Here is a 21,819-nt window from a genome sequence, read left to right as displayed (position 1 = left end):
CTTCCATGTAAGGCAAGTGTGGGGGAGCTTCTTCAGCCCCTGTAACTTTCCAGGGGCCACATGCCAGTGTTGGGTAGAGCAATGGATACCAATTTAACTTTATAGTGGTGGACCTACATTTTTGGAGCTCTGAAGCTTGAACTGTTATGGGGGCCTCTTCGCAACCAGTAAGGGGGTCTGGGTAACCACTGTTACCTTCTTCAACCTTTACAACATCTGGGCTACTAACTCTTAAACTTTAGGATTGTTGAAATATATACAACAAATTTTATACACACACACACAACAAAAAATAAATCTGTTTGAGTTGTGTGACTCAAATTGGGTGTACTAGATCCAATTTTTAAAGGACGTTTAAGCCATTTTTTAATAAGAGAGAGAGAAATTAAATGTAAACTAAAAAGCATCTAAGGTCTCTGTACACTAGGAATTAGTATTGACAATTCAGCTCTTATATAACAGGTGTCATCTTAAATTACCTACTGCTTAGATCTATTTCAGAGAATCTTCCTGGATAGTACAGAACAGTAGAGTACATCTCATTACGTGGCGTTCTGGGCATGATGCCATAGTACTTATAGACTAGGCATGACCCCAGTTGGGCTAAGAATCACCTAACAGGATCCTGAACATCTGTGTTTGGAGGAATAACACAAGATTAAAACCAATGTTCCACAGGAAACATTGTTGGCAGCAGTTTGATGATGTTGAAGTGTTCTAGTATAATGGGCATCTCTCCCACAGTCTATGCAGACTCTGGAATCTTGACTGCTAGAATCAACTTAAAAAACAATTAGGAAAGGGGGAAGTTAGCAACATCTCCTCCCACTCAAAAAATAAGCCACTGAAAAGTTAACCCTGAAGTATCTGTTCTTGGTGCAAATCCCCAATGGCATAGCAGCCAAGTAGTAATAGAGTATCAGAGGGAGAGAGAGATGTGACACTACCAAAAACAAAGCAAAGGATGCAAATTTCCATTCAATCATTAGTTGCAAAGTTATTCTTATCTAGGGGGCTGCAGTGATGGTTATAGTTAATGAATACCTGCCAGTTTACTCTGTCTTGGGATCATCTCAATAGCAATAATTGCCAGCTCCTGGTAATTAAAGCCAACTAATTATGAGCCTTGTTATTATGAAACAAAAATTGCATGCAGAAGGTCCCAGTTTCAATCTTTGACATCTACAGGTCGGACTGGGAATGCCCCCTGCCTGAAATGCTGAACCACTGCCGGTAATGGATCAGGCTCATTATTAGGCAGCTTCCTATTTTGCTATCAAATGATGTAATTTCCAGAAGGTCTGAGAAGTGACAATTTGTCAAAGGCTTTTTGAAAGTCGAAGTATGCAGTGCTTATTGGACCACCTCAATTCACAAGCTTGTTGACACTCTTGAAGAACTAGAAGATAAGCGAGACTGGGCTTACCTTTGCAGAAGAAGTGAAGCTTCAGGCAAGACTTGCTCTCTGCTAAGCTCAATAATTTCATATTGAACACTGCTTTCCGTCATTAGGAAGTGCAGGCAGGCTTGATTCATCATGTAGTCAAGTGCAGGCAGGCTTGATTCATCATGTAGTCAGTGACTGAACTTCCACATGATTAGAGCTGCCATGGAGTCAACTTTTGAATAGCCATCACATGCTGAGCTGTATGATCCCACCTTGTTATACAGACCATGATTGGGACAAAAAAATAAAAATGAAAGTTGGTTTTCCCCTTCCACACCCCCACAGCAGTCTGTTCTGCAACTGTTATATTACACAGATTTTGCTTGCTGCAGTGTTTATTTCTCAACTTCCCATTGTTGGTGAGGAAAAGGTTTTCCAAAAGAAGCAGCAGTAGCAGCAGCAGCAGCAACCCCCTCCCCACTTCCTAATAGACATTTAAATAGAGCCGGATGTTTAAAAATGCTTATCACCTGCACATCCCGTTGTGCTAAACTGAACTCAGCACTCTGCGGAAGTGGGAGGCAATTGCTCTTACAAACACAGCCAACCTTTTGTGTGGCTTTTCAGTTATATAATGAGTCCTTGTTTTGCAGGGAAATTCTCAGCTTTCCTGTGACTCTCCTCCTTTTCTTGTTCTAACCTTGAGGTCACAGACTCAGACACTTGACCTACATGAGTGAATAAATGAGGAATTAACAGCTGTCATATCTAACACCTGTATGCTACACCAGTGGTGGGAAGCCCCCGCCCCTGCACACTGCAGAAACTAGCTCTTCTGTTACTTGGCCACATTTTTTAAAACTGCAAATTCAGGATGAATCTAATGAGTTTGTTCAAGTTCATAAATTTAAAGTTCTGTCGTCTAATGAAAGAATGCCCAACTTTGACTCATACCCTGGCAGAGTTTGCAGGTACTGTGTGTGGTTCCCTCGTAGCTCAGTTTTGGATTTCAAGCATGGCTTTTAGTCAATAACTTTGACTTCCAAGTCAAATGAATACTAAATAACTCAGGGCTCTTTCAGACAACCTATTCATAGAACAGCCCCCTTCTCTCCCCAAGACTGTGTTACAGAGCTGCCTAACTAGAGCATGAATGGTTGGGGATAGATCAGGACATACGGTGGTGAGAAGAGTTTCTGCCCATCTTGAAGGCATTAAAGTTATGAAGCCATCAAAAGGATGGCAATTCTGCTCTGACAGATGTGCGTCTCTTTTAAACTGACCCTGGCCCAGTGAACTCAGCCTTTGGTATGGAACATGACAATTTGCTGATGTTTAAATGTGTCATTCCTTTCTAAAGAGGCCATCGTAAAAACAAAATTAAGCATTTGGCCACTTGCCTATACCACATATGGTAAGTCTGTGGCCTTCCAGGTGCTGTTGGATTCAACTTCAATCAACCCCAGCCAGCATGACCACTAGTCAGGAATGATGGGAGTTTTAGTTCGACAGCATATCCAGGGCAACTGGTTCTCATACCCCTGATTTGACAGGAACCCTGTATTTTTTTTAAGGCAACAGGAAAATGCTTAATAAGTACTGCAGTGGAGTTAAAATGCTTTCCTCCACTGCCAGCCCAGCCCACCCCACCCACCCACGCTCAAAGTTGCTATGGAAACCTGTGAGTATCTAATGATTTGAATTCTAGATATGGTCCTGTCCACACCAAACGTGGAAAGCACTATCATGCTACTTTGAGCACTCATGGCCATCAAATAATCCTGGGAATTAAAAGTTTGCTGAGAGGTGTTGGGAAACACCGGGATAGATTGGTAAATCACTCTGAGAATTGTGAGGGAATAGGGGTCTTCCAGGATCCAGTTCCCAGGATTCCTTTGGAGGAGCCATGAATATTTAAAGTGATATTATACTGCTTTTTAAGAAAACAGCGCAGAAGGGGCCATGAAACAGTAATTGGGGCCAATCCCTGGTAGACACCCGTTTGTATTTTCCAGGATTTTGCCTGTTGCCTTTTCCAATACAGTGTTAAAGTAAAACACATCAAATGAAGACTCTACCATCCCAGGATGAGTACTCCCATCACAGCCAAGAGCACACTTCCAAAACCTATTTCTTTTCCTGTATGTCATCTTACATATTATCTCTTTTTTATTATTGGCACCAAGCTGCACTGCACTGAATCATTCCTCTCCACTGAAAGTGCTTCTGTTTACATAAGGGATTAGCACGCCTCCTACTTGGCTGATCTCTCCTGATTTTGGCTTGATGAGCTCTTTCAAACATTCAGAGGAGGCACATGGCCAAACCCTCTTGGGGCTGCACCATTTCAGAAGGTGAGCGGGGGAGATAATATGTTTCACTGGTCTCCTATGAAAACCCCACACATTGCATGGCAGCCAGTGGTAGCTTTGTGCTGGTAGAAGTGCTTCCACTAGCCCAAGGCCAGGCACCCCACTTTCATCAATATATAGGTAGCCCTCTATACCTTGGGTACCCAGATGGGAGACTACGACTCCCATCACCTGTAGCCAGCTTAGCCAGTATTTAGGAACAGTGGCGTAGCGTGGGGGGTGCAGGGGGGGCCGGCCACACCGGGCGCAACATCTGGGGTTAGGGCAAATCCATAGGTTAGGGGGCGCAAATCCACGGGTTAGGGGGCGCAAATTACTTGCCTTGCCCTGGGTGCTGACAACCCATGCTACGCCACTGTTTAGGAATGAAGGGGGTTGTCTGGGGGCCCAATGTCGAAGAACACTGCTCTATACCACATACCATGCAGTTCTGGTGGGAATTCTAGGGAACCCTCAACCCTCTAGGGAAGATTTTCAAGGGGCTTGCATTGCATTGGAGGAATCAGCACAGACTTGTGGAAAATTCAGTGTACCTTCTAGCACAGGAATGAAGAAGCTTTTTTCACCCCAAGGGCCATATTTCAGTACAGTGGTCCCTCGGGTTATATACGCTTCAGGTTACATATGCTTCAGACTCCGCTAACCCAGAAATAGTGCTTCAAGTTAAGAACTTTGCTTCAGGATAAGAACAGAAATCGTGCTCCGGCAGCGTGGCAGCAGCAGGAGGCCCCATTAGCTAAAGTGGTGCTTCAGGTTAAGAACAGTTTCAGGTTAAGAACAGACCTCCGGAACAAATTAAGTACTTAACCTGAGGTACCACTGTATTGGACACCTTCCAGGAGGTATATGCAACTGGTGGGCAGGACCAGAAGCAGAGCAATGGATGCTACCATTGCCATGCAAAGTCAGAGGTTTCTACACACACACCATTGTCTCTGCTTCACAACGTCTACATCTGCTATTATCCTTGCTTTGTTTTCCCGACTCTGGAATGTGTCCTCTTGCTTAGAGACAAGATAGAGAAGTAAGAAGGGTGCAGGAGTGCATACAGAAACTAGGCTGTTGTACAAAGGTAAAAATTTATACCCATTGCCCCACCCAGGAATGGCATGTGGCCCCAATAAAGTTGCTCAGAATGGAATGTGGCCCTCAGACTGAAAATGGTACCACACCCCTGGCACAGTTGTAGGAAACGGAAGGACACTTTTTACAAAGTCATTTGCACCTTCCTTATTTTACCCATTTTACAGCTGGGGAACTGAGGCAGAAAGATTCTATGGATTTCAGCATTTAAATGGCATGGAAAGCATCCATGAAGGGTTTGAAGAGGTCTGTGTGTACAAGAATAAGTTTGATAGAGGCAAAGTGATTGCATGTAAAATGCTCATGTGGTACCTTAAGGGTCGACTGGTTCAACCTCCTGGATTCACTGGATCAAACCCTCCTACTACAGCAGCCCTGACAAGTAGCCATCACAGGGATATAGGATTATAGGAAGCTACCTGATAGTGGATCAGACCGCTGAGCCATCTAACTCAGTATTGTCTACACTGACTATGAGCTGCTCTCTAGGATTTCAGGCAAGAGTCACTTCCAGCTACACCTGGGATTGAACCTGGAACTTCTACATGCAAAGCACTGAGCTAGGGCCCTCCCAGCCTCTACTTAAAGACAGCTAATGAAGGAAAAGTTCACTATATTCTGATACAGTCTGTTCTATTGGCGAACAGCATGTACCTTCAAGAAGTTCTTTCTAATCTCTAGAGAGAATCTCCAGAACGAGACCCTTCACTGGAGGACCTCTTTATAGCCTGCATGAGCTTTTTTATTTCCAAAGAATGATTTGTCCCAACATCTTGGCAAAATATCTATCACACTTGGTTTCTGTTGTACCAGACGGCAGGGGTATGTTTACTAGACATAAGGAAGAACAACTTTTGCTGAAGCAACAGAAAACAACAGAAAACTCTCACAGAGTTTAGTGGGACTTACTCCCAAGTATCTCTATTGATTAGACTATGAGTTGCAGAAACTGCTTGTCAGAAAGACTGACAAGCCAATTCCATTAGCTTGTTGCATAATTTTTATCTCTGATGTAAAGATCATTTCATTAGCAGCTTCAATGGTGTTTAAACATAGCAGGTCTCATTTCCTTTCTGACATGGAACAAGACTCTGCCGCACATGTACAGAGACCATATAGATCAAGCAAAGGTATTTTGTTGTTTATGAACAATACAATGACTGTCTTGGGGTCTCTGGCTGTTAAACACCCGGCTCCCTGGGCACTCCTTAGCCTATCATCAAATGAAAAGAAGAAAGTTTCATGAAGCAATTGGTCTTCTGACATCTGCTCACATGTATGCTACACACTATGCCTGCTGCCTCCTTTATCCTTCACAAACATCTTCTAAATTGAGCTGGGAAACATAGTCAAACATGAGGAAAAACCCCAAGATCTAGTCCAGACAGTTGGGACAAAAGATACATCAAGATGCCCTTGAAAAAAGCATCATGAAGAAGTCACTACTGAAGCAAGGAATTCCAAACTCAGTGAGACTCCAATGCCCATCAGCCACAGCCTATGCTGGCTGGATAATAAAAAACGGCTAGATTCAGGTAGGTAGCCGTGTTGGTCTAACACAGTCAAAATATATATAAAAAATAAAAAATTGTCCAGTAGCACTAGAGACCAACTAAGTTTGTTCTTGGTATAAGCTTTCATGTGCATGCACACTTCTTCATGCACACAAAAGCTTATACCAAGAACAAACTTAGTTGGTCTCTAAGGTCCTACTGGACAATTTTTAATTTTTTTAAATATATTACAAAAATTGCTGGAAAGCATCAAGTTGGCAAAGGCTGCCTAGAACTCCATTTCTCACTTGAATATTCAAACTATTTTCAGTCAAACTATTTTACAGTAAGTGCATTAAGGACTGTAGCTGTAGATCTTATCAACAAGATTTTGGCAATGCCTGTTTCTGGATTTCATGCAGAGTGAGTCACTGATCCAAAAGATTTTTTTAAGCATACCACGCGGTTTAAGATACTTGTATATTTCAACCACTTTCAACAGGCAGAAAGCAGCATATCAAATCTGTCTCTTTCTTCTCATTTCACATTTTGCGTCAGCTGTGGGGAAAGGGTGCAGTTGAAACTGGATCTTAACATGCTAGGCACAAACCTGGGGAATTGTCTATTCACACCTAGCCAAAGCGAGTTGATTCCATGTCATGGTAAAGGAAGCTTGAGAGCACGTTCACGGTTGGGTCTCAGATTTGGGATGCTTTAAATTTCACTGGAAGTCCGACAGCTTTAGGTTCTGAATAGCCTAAAAGACAGGGAACTGTTGCCACTGCGTGGCTCTCCTCTCTTTTCCTTGCAGCATCTAGCACAAAACACGTTGCATGTCATTGCACTGTGCAACTTGTTTGGAAGTCACAATGCCACTATGTACCACAGCCTTGGGCTCACATACTCGACCCCACCTTAAACAAGAAGAACAGGAGAGGCACAGGAAATTTCTGACACCAGCCAGATACAAAGAAATTCTGTGCCACCTAGTGACTAAACCCTATAATGACACTATCCGCATAATAACCAAGTCCTGGGATCCAAATGTTTCTTTTATTTTATATCTTTCTTCTATCATGGAGCCTGAGGTGGCACAGATGGGGTTTTCAGAAGCTCTCCCATGCTAGCACAGGCCAGCTCCAAACCTGCTTAGCACCAGCAAGATGACTGCCTCATGTGCACTCAGACCTTGCCCTTACACGTTTTTACAATTCTACCACGACCCCTTAGGAACACTTCAAAGCTGCTTTCAAACCTTGGGAAGCTGATTTTGCTTTTTCAAGGGCACGTGTTTCCAAGACCACAAGCAACAAATGGATCCTTCCCCCAAGCTGCCAAATACCACCAGGAATTCTTTATGAAAGGTTCAATTGAGGCCATCAAACAATCATTTAGGCATCTAGAAAAGCAAGCCAATGCCCGCCGCTGCTCTTTGGAGAGGGCAAGATTCTATTATAGGGAGTGGAATGCACTTTCATTGTGTTAGGAAAGTTGTTTATTGTGCAAGTGTCACACTGAGTAACACTGGACGCTTTTGCAAGCATTTTGCTCTCCATGTAAATAGATCAGGGCGGCAGAAGCCAATGCCATTTTGTTCCGCCATGATGGTGCTATGATTTAAGCCAGGCATGTCCAAAGTCTGTTTCGGGGGCCTAATCAGGCCCGCTGGTCGGTTTAATCTGGCCCCTGTGGCAGTTTATTTCCTGGGGTAAAATCCTAAAAAAAGCTCAACAACTTCAGTCCTAAAAAATCCTTGCTCCCCAAACACCCATTTCGGGGATTTCTGCCTGCCACCACCAACAGCTCCTTTCCACCCAGCTGGGACCTCCATCCATCAATGATGGTACTCCTCTATCTTCCAGCATCCTTTCTGCAGAGAAGTTCCTAATGTGCCATACCACCTTCCTCCACTATTCAGCACGGTGATGGTAGAATTGTTCCCTTAGTAATTTGTCAGTGAACACATTCATGTTATGGTCGGGAACTTAATCTTCTGGAGCCACTCTTTTGTGAACGTTTATTGAAGGGCATGTAACTGCAGCTATCTCAGAAACACTTCTTTGCCTGCCATGCGCGTTCCCAACTCGGGTAGGCATGCATCTGGCAGCCACTCCTGGATACTATTCTTGATACTTTCTTTTTAAAAAAGAAACATCACCCCTCTACATTTAGTCTTGGTGGCATTTGGAACCTGATGCTTCGAGCCTGTAAATAGCAGTATCTCCTTCTATAAACAGCCTCCCTGCCCTTGAGAGAGGTCTAAAAGGGTGGGTGGAATTTGGAAATAATACAATAAACTATCATCACTTGACTGAACTGGCTGCCTGTTAGTTTCTAGGCCCAATTCAAAGTGTTGATTTTGACCTATAAAGACTTAAATGGCACTGGACCACAATACTTCAAGGTCTGCGTCTCCCTGTATGAACTATCCTGGACCCTCCGCTCATCATCTGAGACCCTTCTTCATGTGCCTCCTCCATGAGAGGTGTGGAGGATGGCAACATGAGAAAGGGCCTTCTCTGCAGTGTTCCCTGTTTGTGGAGGAACACCTGCCACCATCATTATATATCTTTAGGTACCAGTCATAAACTTTCCTCTATAACCAAACTTTTGGCCTTTAACTATCCATTATCTTTTAGAAGAGGGTGGGGTGTTTTAATGTATTTCTTTGTTCTTCTTGGTTTTAATGTATGTATGTGGGAGATTTATTCTTTCAGCTTGTTTGGTTGTAAGTCTCTGTGGGTTGCCCTGGGCAAGATAAAACAACTAACAAATTTTAATCATCTTCACCATCGTTCTTTCCTTGCTTAAATGGTGGTTTGGAAATCATACTTACTAACAGTAAATTCATTCTCTGACTGTGGATCCTTATATAATGAAAACTGCATAATCCATGCACAAAGAGGGAGGTTGATTTTAAAAGGGGGGGGGGGGAATCACAAAGGAAGAGGTGGTTAAGGGAACACTTAGCCACTTTAAATGAATTGCAGTATCCAGGGGCTAATGAGCTGCACCCAAGGGTACTAAAGGAGACTCAGTCTATAATCTTTGAGGATTCATGGAGAACAGCTGAGGTTGTAGACTGGAAGTGGGCAAATGCTATCCCCATCTTCAAAAAGTGGGGAAAAGAAGACTGGTCAGCTTGACATTGATACCAGGAAAGCTCCTAGAACAGATCAATCAATGGTCAGTATGTGAACACTTAGAAAAGGATACTGTGATTACTAAGACCCAGCATGGGTTTCTCAAAAACAAGCCGTGCCAATCTCATTTTTAATATAAAGTTACTGGCTGGTGAATGTGATGTGGTAGGATCATTGAATATTGCTTTATTTGATATAACCTGTTTATTTTACAGTTATTGTGACTTTTTATATACAATCTGATTGTTACTATTAAGGTTTGATGCTTTATTTTTATTTTTATGTGTGTTGGAAGCCACCCAGAGTGGCTGGGATGGGCAGGGTATAAATAAAAAATTAGTACAGTGGTACCTCGGGTTACAGACGCTTCAGGTTACAGACTCCATTAACCCAGAAATAGTACCTCGGGTTAAGAACTTTGCTTCAGGATGAGAACAGAAATCGCTCCGCAGCAACAGGAGGCCCCATTAGCTAAAGTGGTACCTCAGGTTAAGAACAGATTTGGGTTAAGAATGGACCTCCAGAATGAATTAAGTTCTTAACATGAGGTACTACTGTCGTAGTAGAGTGTTTTTTTTTGGCAGAATGGAGTGTTTAATAAATGAAGCAATGCTATAATGACTTTATTGTTGGTCTTTTATTTTCTTTTTCTTTTTTGCTCTTGTGTCAATACAGTTCTGCTAGTGTTGTTAAGAGCAATATTGTGCTGAGGATGTGAGGCAATGGTCCATAGGAACACTATGAGAGCAGCTGCCATTGTGGTTACATTGCCCTTCCACATCATAGCTGCTATTGTGCATTTGGCTTTTATTCTGAGAGAGCATAGGATTGCAACTAGTTATACTATGAGCTTGGGAATTTGTCTTCTACAGTCATACTAAATGGTCCATCTAGCTCACTATAGTCTACTGTTTCAGAAATCAGTCCTTTCCAGCCCTACAGGGAGATGCTGGGGATTGAACATGGGAACTTTTGCATGCAGAGCACTATCTACCACTAAGATATGGCTCTTTCCTGCTTTAAGCTCTAGAGTAATGTTAGCTATGTTTGCTGAAGTACAGGATTCCCCTTGTCCTGGAGTCTGCATGAATACCTACTTTGTCAGAGCAATGGCTCATTCGTTTCAGTTTTCGCCCTGTTAAGAAACAACTTTCCAGTTTGGATTTCCCAAACAGATTGCATAAGATGTTATATAAAACAGGCCTGAAACACATATTGTACTCTGCCCTCAGAAGCTGTGCCCACATCTTTTTATTACTTAAAAACACACACAGAGATTTTATAGGAAGGAGGTTGAAATGCTCAAAAACTTTACACATATTATTGTATCAAGGATTCCCACCCCCCCAACACAATTTACTCTCTAGCACTTTCCCCATTAGTCTAGTTATTAAATGCCACATTGACAAAGTAAGATGGATGGGTTGACCTCTTTCAGTAATATTACGAGAGTGTTGACCTCTGAGATTACAACAGGTCAGGAGGCAGAAACAGCGCTGGACGGAAGGACTAACATAATCCTGTCTATTCTAGCTGCCTGAGCCACCTGGGTGCTATTCCAACAGTTACACATATCTCTTTGCATTAAGCTTATAAACGATGACATTGCACAACTGCTTCCAAAACGGTACAGGCTGCAGTGCTCTGCCCCGTTCATCCTGACAAGAATCAAATTGCCATTTTTAAGTGTGTGAAGTTGAAAATATTCATTAGATTAAGCTCTGCCCAATCAAGCATTAGCCAAGACCGGTGTTGCTTTTGAATAAGGTGGCAGGGGTGAGAGAGTGGGTTTTCTAATTTACATGTCTTTTTATTGCTACATTTTATATCAGTAGCCTTGCTCAGTGGAAACAAGGTTTAATAGCTAATGTGTCTGCAGTTGGGCATTTTCACTGGAGCAGATATGAGATACTGTGTTGATGGATCATCATTTGACAATAAATTACTACTACTGTGCTGTATCCAATTTTTGCATTCCCCCCCCCCCCGCAAAAGTTGCCTCTTTAGGAGTGGTGGCAAAAAAATCCATAGTAACATTGCTACACTCCACTCTTTCGCAGATTTTTTTCACATCTATTTGTCTCTACTTCTGTTTCTCCTCTTTTTAAATTTGAAAGCTTTTTCACTGTGTGATTTCAGTCAATCAAATGTCATGTCATACATACATACAAATGCATATTTTGGGGTTTGGAAGCTGGTTCCAAAGTACTAAACTGATTTTGGACGTCAAGGCTGAAATATTGGAATTCTCTGGAGATCATAAGCTTTGGTGAATACAGATGTACAGTGGTACCTCTAGTTACAAACTTAATTTGTTCCGGAGGTCCGTTCTTAACCTGAAACTGTTCTTAACTAGAGGCGTGCTTTCGCCAATGGGGCCTCTTGCTGCCGCTGCACCTCTGGCACACGATTTCCGTTCATCACCCTGGGGCAAAGTTCTCAACTCCAGGTAACTCTTCCAGGTTAGCGGAGTTTGTAACATGAAGCGTTTGTAACCTGAGGAGGTACCACTGTACAAGGTTTGAATCATCGTTCAACTTCTAATATCAGTGAAACCAAAGCAAGCTGCGTTTTAAAATTATTATTTACACCATTACCTCTTTGAATGGCTTGGGGCCAAACACTACATTAATAAGCAGTAGGGACTCTGGTTTCCTACCATTCATCACTGCCCTGTACCAGTTAGCTAGCTTGAAGTCACATAAGTAGTACAAATTCCTGTAGACAACTTGTTCCTCAAACATTTTGACCCCAAAGATGCAGATGTTGAAACAAATTATGTCTAACGTGCTTTCTTCTAAAAACCAGGTTTCTAGCCCCAAATGGTACAAATATGAACAATGCAGAGTGAGGTTTCAGGTGCCAGATGGGTGGGTGGGAAAGAGTGGAACTACTAGGGACTAGAGGGTGGGGGTTCAATGCCCTGTGTTGTCTTTGCAGAAACAGAACAAATTATGGAAATTGAGCATGCATGTATATAGAATTCAAATGATCAATGCAGAGTTTTGGACGAGAAGCATCCTTGGAAAAGAAATTGTAGCAGCAACGTCAGACTACCCATGAAGAATGGCGTGCAGAATGAAAAATCCACATGGATTTTACAGGAAAGCTCCACAGACAGAAATTGGGGCCCTACTCACTTGGCATCATTGTCCTTTCCATAGAAATATGTATCAGTTCTACCCTTCAGTCTAAGAGGTGTATTTCTCTCTGGATCTGTGTAGGGGGGGTATTCCCTTTGAACTGATCTTCTTAACCCAGCATTTAAGACCTCAGCTGCCAGTGTTAACATGCGAAAGCAAAAATTAAAAACCAGCAGTTGTTTGTGAGTCTCTGTTTGCAAAGGAGACCATGTTGTGTTGGCAGTCTCCCTAATTATGCTCCCTGGAGATCACATTCTCTAGGCCCAGAAGCATGAAGTTGGCAGGCTGGCTGAACACTTGATGGAAGGGTGCTTTTCTTATCTCTTAAATCAGGCATGGAATTGGGCCAGCCACTAGTCACTCCAGAGTGCTGGAAGAGAGGTCAGACTTATTTTCCCATATTTGTTTGAAAGTCATCACGACCTCATAACTCTTTTTTCATAGCTTCCTTGCTGGACAGTCTCCATGCAGAGTGTTTTAACTAATCCCCAGTGGGCTGGCCAGATTCAAAAGAGGAAAAGGCTCTTGTGCCTTTAGAAGCTGCACAACATGTTACAACTGCTGAAATCCTCCTTCTACATAACCATTAAAGGTGTAGGAATCATGAGTTTCCATTTTAAAATCTCATGCCAGTAAAGAAGCAAACATTTATTTTAAAAACATACAGCTATCAATGGCACTTCAGCCATGGGCACAGCATTTCACATTATTAAACAGGCTTTCTTGCTCCACTGGAAGAGTCATATCAGAGCTACAAAATCCAGTTGAAATGGAACTTCTGCCATTTCAGAATCACAAGCTTTACAGTGCAGTCCTATGCATCTTTACTCAGAAGTGCACCTCATCATGTTTTGTGAACCTTACTCCCTAGTAGCACAACCTGACGCCTTCATCTGCCCCAGCTGCAACAAAACATCTCTCTCCCTTATTAGTCGCTACAGCCATGGCAGGTGCTGCAACCTTCCAACAGTTTGACTTCACCCCCAGAGGCAGACTTCTCCATTGTCTCCAGAGACAGATGGATGCCCACAACTCCCTAGTAAGTGTATTTAGGATTGCAGTCTTAAATGTTTCAAAATATATTTGTAGTGTTTTCTGTTGCTCTCCTTATTTGAAATCCATTGTCCTCTGTCTTCCTTGTCTGTCAGAGAGATGGGCAGGGGACCAACATGGGCTCATTTTAGGGTGATTAGTGGGGAAGTAAAGTGCCCCCACATCCCATAAAAGCAGACACACCCTTAAACTTAAAGTCGGTTTGGGTGGTGTGTGAATGTTTGGGTCTCTGAATCAACTTCCACCAACATGTGGGCTGTGCAGCCAGAACAGATGGGATCAGTAACTTAATTACATTTTTTGAAATATCTGCCTTGTTTTTAATTTACTGTGTGCTGTGTCTGTGGCTGGGATTGCAACATGCCTTTTAGGGCATGGGACTCTTTGAGAGCTGCAAAGCTAACTGAACTCCAATCTTGCTCCCGACTTTATTTGAGGAAGGCAATTTTATCCTGGGTGAAGTTTGTTCTCATTTGTATGCTAGCTGCTAGGGAATGCAATTATCTTGGATCTTGACTGCCTGAGGAAATGAGCACTGAAAGACTTGGTGGGAACAAAGTACTTTCTCAAATGGAACTGTTGGCTGACATCCTAAGATTTCCCAGGACAGGGAAACTTGTGTGGGTTTTGCCGTTACAGGAGCAGGACATATCACATAGCATTAATTCTTTTTTTGCAATAAAGAGGTTTTTTTTTGTAGGATGATAATACCCATTTCCATTTGGTTTTTATTTTTTATACTGAAGTCTTGTGCAAGAGTGATCTTTTCCTGATTAAGGATTGCCTAAGAGTGATAAAGAGGTGTTGTGAGAAATCTTTGAACTAATTTGTTTTAAAAAGTCTGATATATGGATTGTGATTACGGCAGAACAACTACTCCAAACAGGGTTGCTGAAATTTGAGCATGCATTTAGGTAAAGGTAAAGGGACCCCTGAATATTAGGTCAAGTCGTGGCCGACTCTGGGGTTGCGGCGCTCATCTCGCTTTACTGGCTGAGGGAGCCGGCGTACAGCTTCCGGGTCATGTGGCCAGCATGACTAAGCTGCTTTTGGCGAACCAGAGCAGTGCACAGAAACGCCATTTACCTTCCCGCTGGAGCGGTACCTACGGTATTTATCTACTTGCACTTTGATGTGCTTTCGAACTGCTAGGTTGGCAGGAGCAGGGACCGAGCAATGGGAGCTCACCCTGTCGTGGGGATTCGAACCACCAACCTTCTGATCGGCAAGTCCTAGGCTCTGTGGTTTAACTCACAGCGCCATACGCATCCCTGAGCATGCCTTTAGCATGCAGCAATTGGTGGAAATAGTCATAGACTTACAATATTGGCTGCTGGAAACAAACTGGTTAGGTTGTGCTCTGGTAAGGAAGAAATGAGAGCGGTGATAATGACCACACATATGACAAATTGTCTATCCCAAATAATGCACTAATCACCTTCCACACTGACTTGAGGTGTAGAACAGGCTATGTTTACTGATCAAATCTCCCATGGTAAGAAAATAATCTGAATTAAATTTAAACTGAAGTACGGGCTGGCATTTTGATGGCAACAAGGCTGTGTGGAGGCTTTTCTCAATCAGCAGTTCTGATTCCACAATACACTCTCACCAGGAGCTTTCTATGGGAAAATAAAAGACGGATCCCTCAGTTGCTCCTCCTATTTCAGAAAAAGGACTCACCACTGCCTCCCGGTGCTACTTCACATTATCTCCACTTTTCACCCATCCCTGAGCCATAGGCTCTCCCCCCCCCTCCCCGCAATCAATCATTTCCTAGGGCATTATAAGGTTATTGTTGCTGCTGCTTTAAAAGGAGAAAACAGAGCCTCTCCCTCTCTAACCTCTTGGCTTCTCCAGACACCTGTGGTGATAAGATTCAGCCTATGGCACCCAAATCTAAACCACACCTCTCAGTTCTTTGCACTACAGCGCAGCTGCTTGTGGAAACTCCATCATGGCTTTTTAGTCGTGTCCGACTGAAGAATTGTAAAGGACAACTTGACCCCAAAGGGAGCAGTGAACCAGAAATATGCTATTCGTTTCAGCTGAACAAACAGGTTCTTTATACACACTCCTTTTCATACACAGGTGGGTAACCTGCAGCCTGAAGGCAGCAGCTTCCAACCTAATTTATGTGACTTCCAGAACCACCTGAAGCTGCTCCATTCTTCCATCCCCTGGAGAGCTCCTTCATTCCTGTTCATTCCTTCTTTATTTACCCTAGCTTTTAAAAGAGCCCCTCACCCCCACTCACCCGTGCTTCCTTTTTGTGCATTTTTCAGAACTGGAAGGGGCAGTATTTTATTTTACAAAAAATAAAAATAAAATAAAAATAAAAATAAAAAGATAAGTTTTTCAAAAAAAACTCATTCCTTTTCCCTTTCCTGGTTATATGGCTTGGGTAAGAGAAGTTTCCTCCCCTAGCTGCCTAATAACAACTTGAGAGCCAGTGTGGTGTAGTGGTTAAGAGCGGTAGTCTCGTAACCTGGGGAACCGGGTTCGTGTCTCCGCTCCTCCACATGCAGCTGCTGGGTGACCTTGGGCCAGTCACACTTCTTTGAAGTCTCTCAGCCCCACTCACCTCACAGAGTGTTTGTTGTGGGGGAGGAAGGGAAAGGAGAATGTTAGCCACTTTGAGACTCCTTAAAGGGAGTGAAAGGCGGGATATAAAATCCAAACTCCTCCTCTTCTTCTTAATGTGAGTAGAGCAGGGCTTTTTTCCCCAGCTGGAACTCACTAGAACTTCCAGCATCTCTCAGGTGGGCACCGTTGCCATTCTAAGAGAACAAGGGAGGCATTCATGGTACCTCCTTTTCTAGAAAAATAGCACTGGTGTGTAGCATGCATTAGTACACAGCATTCATCTTTTAACTGGGTGTGGTATGATGTGTTTATATGTTATTGCAAGCTGGATACTTTTAGTTAAGAATATTGTAAAACTTTTGATGTATTGCAATTTAGTATTCTTTTTTTTGTAGGGACAACTATCTCATAGTAACAATAGTAACTACAGTTATAGTAAAGTCAGAAAGTAGTTACAGTAGCTATATTGGTCTGTTGTACTAAAAATAAAATAAATCCTCTGTCTACACATTTGAGAGTAATCCCATCAGTGGGGCTTACTTCTGATAGAATTCCTAGTCCTGTTCAGGTCTGTCTGAGAATTGAAACAGGGTTGTTGATGTAGACCATCATTTGATCTGCCTCTACCCACCATTGGTATGCACCCCTTCCTTGATGGAGTATCCCCAAATGAATGTGGTTCTCAGCAGGAAAAAGTGGCCCACCACTGTTTAAATACTATAGTAGCATCATGACCTGTGGCTTGATTAATTCTGTAAAATCTGTTCATTGACAAAGTGGGCTCTTAACTATCCTCTGAGAGCACCAGCTATTACATTTCACTGGGCACAGAGAGGCTATAGAAATCCCAAAACATGTTTGTGTATGTGACAGTATTCACTGGTAGAAAATACCAGCACCACTTTTTTGCTGCCCATGGCAGCCATTTTTTTACTGGCACCAATGGCACTTTTATCAGTGTATGAGTACTGACACCTCATTTATAATAATAATAATAATAATTTAATGATAATAATTTATTATTTCTACCCGCCCATCTGCCTGGGTTTCCCAAGTCACTCTGGGCAGCTTTCAATGGAACATTAAAAACAGAATAAAACCTCAAGCATTAAAAACTTCTCTAAACAGGGCTGCCTTCAGGTATCTTCTAAAAGTTAGTTATTTCCTTGACATCTGATGGGAGGGCATTCCACAGTGTGGGCACCACTACCAAGAAGGCCCTCTGCCTGGTTCCCTGTAACCTCACTTCTCACAGTGAGGGAACTGCCAGAAGGCCCTCGGAGCTGGACCTCAGTATTCTTTTTTTGGTGGAGGGGAAGACAAACTTTATTGGAAGGACACAGGGTGGATTACCTCTCTCTGACCAAGCTGTACAAACATGTCACACAGGGGAGTTTTGACCCCATTGGGCTAAAATCAGCAGCGGGCCTCAGAACAACCAGTGGGCCTCATGTTCAGACTCCAGAAGTGTGAGCACATCCCCTTCTCAGACTGGAATATGGAATATGGATGATCAAAATGCTGATGTCATCCTTGAATTCCACACAGACCTGGGTGGACTGTAACCTGCGAGTTAGTCTGGTCCAGCACTTTGGTGACTCAGGCCAACTTGATGGGTCCATGGCAGAAGTGACACCTCATTTCTTACAAACAACCAACCCACCCCAAAAACCAACCCATTGGAAATTCCTAAACCTGGCTGAATCTAATTATTAAATTATACTTGACCTAATTATCTATTATATTTCCTCTATTTTCTGATGGAGTGTAGTCAAATTAGTAAGTTAACTATAATGTAACCATGTAAAGAGTATTATCAATATAAGGCAGCACCGTGACTGCGGAAGTATACTCCAGAAGATCCCTTTGTAGCAAGCTACGTGCTAAAGCCAAAAGATGACAAAGCACAGAGCAAAGAGGAACTGCCTAATGAAGTTTCCAGGCTGGGGAAGGCACAGATGATCTAGTGAATTTGAAACACCAAATCAACTGACAAATATTTCATGATTTTTAAACATTGTATTAATTGTTTCAATTTTTAAAAATTGGCAAAATGTGTGGTTTTTTGGAAACAGAACCAGAAAGTGTTCTTTTTTGGGTGATTTCCCCCAAAATGCTCAACAACTTTCCCAAGAAAAGCTCAACTTTTTGCATCTGGATTTCTACTTTTTGAAATATGGCAACCCTAGGCTATAGGGACATCTCCCTTTTCCCCTCCTGATATATTCAGGTTCCCTAGTTTAGGGATGGAAAACATGTGCTTCCCCCCACCATATATTGCTAGGCCAGCTGGGCTTATGAGAGTTTGATGTCCTATGGAAGGCCCCAAATTCCCCATTTTTGTTGTAGTATTCAGTTCCTAAATTACCAGCCAAATATTCCTGTATTCTGATGAAAGGTTTCAGAATTCAGACACTTACCCAAACATATTTCTCATTGCTTCAGTAGCAGTGGACACCATTTCCCCCCTCAGTAGAGAGTGCTCAGGAACACAGACCAATTGCCCCAACCCTAAGTGTACTTTCATAAAACTAAGTTCTACAAAACCCAGAAAATGGTGATGAAAGATCCCCCACCAATGCAAGATGACCAAAGCCAATAGTGTCAGGTATAAAATAGTTTATTTAAAATGAAAATGTATGTAAATTGTATGCATAGTTATCATAATAACAATAATATAAAAACAACCACCCCACACAAAGGTGGGTACAAGATGCTACAAGCTTCACATATCCATACCTAAAGAACAGGTACGTAGATTGAAATGGCTGTGTAGTTAAAACTGCTGCATGGCAGCAAAATAAAACAGTCTTGGTTTTAGGTATAGAGTCCATTTGCATCTCGCATACAAGTCACAGTTCTCTTGCCTTCTGGAAACTACACTGTCAAGAAGGAATGGGGCAAGGAATGTCCTGTGCATTTCACGTCACCATGTTCTTGCAGGCGCCGGACGTGTTCTTATGATGCATGCTGCCGGTTCACCAAATTTCTCACTGCTAACACCTGCTTGCTTTTTTCCAGTGTTACACCCTCCTGTTTCTGAGGCACAACCTCCTCTTTCGTCAGGGGGGTGGCAGGTCTCTCCTTTTCCTTCTCCCTCTCCTCCTCCTCCTCCTCCTGCCTCTCCTCGGAGGCGAAAGGGCTGCAGACCGTCTCCACCAGGCCAATGACCACCCCAAAGAACGTCAGCACGCTGCCCAGCATGTACAGCTTGACCATCTTCCCGTTGGGTTTCTGGCTGAGCATCTCTTTAGCAAAGGGAATCAGCTCCTGCATCGTCTCCATCGTTAGCTAAGGGAGTAGACACAGCGAGTCACAGAGACCTGCAGAGCAAAGCGGAAAAGAGAAAGGACATCAGTTGCAGTTCAAAGGATGCCTCCCCCTCGCCAAAAAAATCCCACAAGCTGATCTTTGAAGAAACCGACAGCACTTACAGAAGTGCAACTTACAATGGCCACGTTATCTCTGCAATTACAATGCAGTTCAGATTATCTACCTGTCTCACTGCAGGACGCATGCATAAGGCTTACCAGTGCAAAAAGCATGGGAGCTCGGAGAACACCCCCCCCCCCCATGCAGCCCCACGCTTGGAAACCTTTAATTCAAGGATTAATTAATTCAACCTCATCCCAAACTGGATCTAGGTGAACTGAGCCGCCAGCTATCGACCTATCTCAGCGCCTGTCGTTTAACATCCTTTCAGAAAACAGAAATCCGCCGTACTCACCAGAACCACAGAGCTGTCAATCTTTGCCTCGAGAGATCTCTTGTTTAAGCAACAGCGGTGCTTTTTCTCTCTGCTCTTTAGATCCGACCAGGCACTCGGTGCTGCTCAGCTGTTGCCTTTGCAAGCGCGCAGCCCGGGCCTTTATATTCCCCACGCTGGGCGAAGCCCCGCCTCTGGCCCCAGTCAGCTTGCAAGAGGTCGCCCAGGCAGGCGGAGGGCCAAGGGGGCTGTCCATGCGCCGAGCACGCCGCGAGCACACGGAGGGCTTAGGGGGCCGGACCCTCCCGGGACGCGCGAGCTGGCAAGGCGCAGGGCCGGGGTGGGCGCCAGCTGCCAGTGACCCGGGCAAGGAGACGGGAAGGGGGAGGCCCGTCTCCTGCGCCAGGAGAGAGGGGTGTAGTTGTGTGTCACGTAGCAAGCGGCGGGCCCTCAGACGGGATCTTTTCTTTTTGCAAAGGTCGGGGGGGGGGGGGTTTAGCCCATTTTACTCAGCCAGGGAATAAGCAGGCGGAGACGTGCGCGGGTGCCAGTGTTAGGATGACCTTCACTCCCCCCACTCTAATAAAACAGTCTTGCGCTAAAGGGCATGAAGGCTTTGCAAGGAGGCTTAACCGGTGACTTGGCTTATATGCCTCTTCGTTTGCTTTGTTTCGCTCAGTTGAGTGATTGGGGTTATTAACCGGCCCCCAAGCGCAATGGTTTAAGAGCAGGTAACACACGCTGCATCCAACAGCAACCAAGTGCCCCCCGGTTGTTGCTGGGCTGCACCTCCCATCAGCCCCAGTCAATGCACTGGGATAGTGCCTCTTCTAATGACTCCGGGGTAGCTTTGTGGATAGGCAAAGCTTTGAACCCTGGTTTTCCTGAGCCAAACTGAGTCTGCAGACTCTGCCATACTTTAGATACCCAGTTTCTATATATCATAGAATTGTAGAGTTTTAAGGGCCCTATATATGGGTGGGGGACGCGGGTGGCGCTGTGGGTAAAACCTCAGCGCCTAGGACTTGCCGATCGCATGGTCGGCGGTTCGAATCCCCGCAGCGGAGTGAGCTCCCGTCGTTCGGTCCCAGCTCCTGCCCACCTAGCAGTCGAAAGCACACTTAAGTGCAAGTAGATAAATAGGGACCGCTTTCTAACGGGAAGGTAAACGGCGTTTCCGTGTGCTGCTCTGGTGCCGATTCGCCGGAGCAGCTTCGTCACGCTGGCCACGTGACCCGGAAGTGTCTGCAGACAGCGCTGGCTCCCGGCCTCTAGAGTGAGATGAGCGCACAACCCTAGAGTCTGGCAAGACTGGCCCATACGGGCAGGGGTATCTTTACCTTTATATATGGGTGGGTGTGTTTCTCTTGTACCCCACCTTCCACTCAAGGAGTTCCACTGCCCACGTACTGGAGCGGGTTACTTCTGGGTTTCAGCGGTCGCGGATGCACAGAAGTGCTAAATCACGCGTTGTGCATGCGCAGAAGTGCCGAATCGCAACCTGTGTGTGCGCAGACGCGGGTTGCGAATGCTGCGGGTTGTGAACGTGCATCCCGCACGGATCATGTTCACAACCCAAGCTTCCACTGTACATTTAAAGCAGGATTATACCACTTTAAACAGTCATGGGTCCCACCCTGCAAGAATCTTGGGAACTGGAGTTTGTTAAGGATGCTGAGAGTTATTAGGAGACCCCTATTTTCCTCACAGAGTTACAACTCTTGAGTCGTTTCACAGCTAGTCCCTGTACTCTGGGAGCTGTAGGTCTCTGTGGGGAATAGGGGTCTCTTAACAACTCTCAGCACCCTTAATAAGCCACAGTTCCCAGGATTCTTTGGGAGAGTGGTATAACA

The 21,819-nt window shown here is 44.0% G+C and overlaps 1 protein-coding gene across 1 annotated transcript; it reads right to left on the bottom strand.

The window, feature by feature from the left end:
- Nucleotides 1-18,864: 18,864 nt before the first annotated feature.
- Nucleotides 18,865-20,134, bottom strand: G0S2 (G0/G1 switch 2). The gene is made up of 2 exons (XM_028734458.2): nt 19,988-20,134; nt 18,865-19,583 (listed from the first exon to the last, which is right to left on the bottom strand). Exon 2 carries the CDS (start codon nt 19,543-19,545, stop codon nt 19,219-19,221), a length of 327 nt encoding a protein of 108 aa, XP_028590291.2. The 5' UTR covers nt 19,546-19,583; nt 19,988-20,134; the 3' UTR covers nt 18,865-19,218.
- Between the last annotated feature and the right edge of the window lie 1,685 nt (nt 20,135-21,819).

Source organism: Podarcis muralis, chromosome 5 (assembly GCF_964188315.1).
Source record: "Podarcis muralis chromosome 5, rPodMur119.hap1.1, whole genome shotgun sequence".
Classification (NCBI taxonomy): Eukaryota; Metazoa; Chordata; class Lepidosauria; order Squamata; family Lacertidae; genus Podarcis; species Podarcis muralis.
The sequence above is the reverse complement of the archived record's forward strand: the minus strand, read 5'-3'. Positions and strand labels throughout refer to the sequence as shown.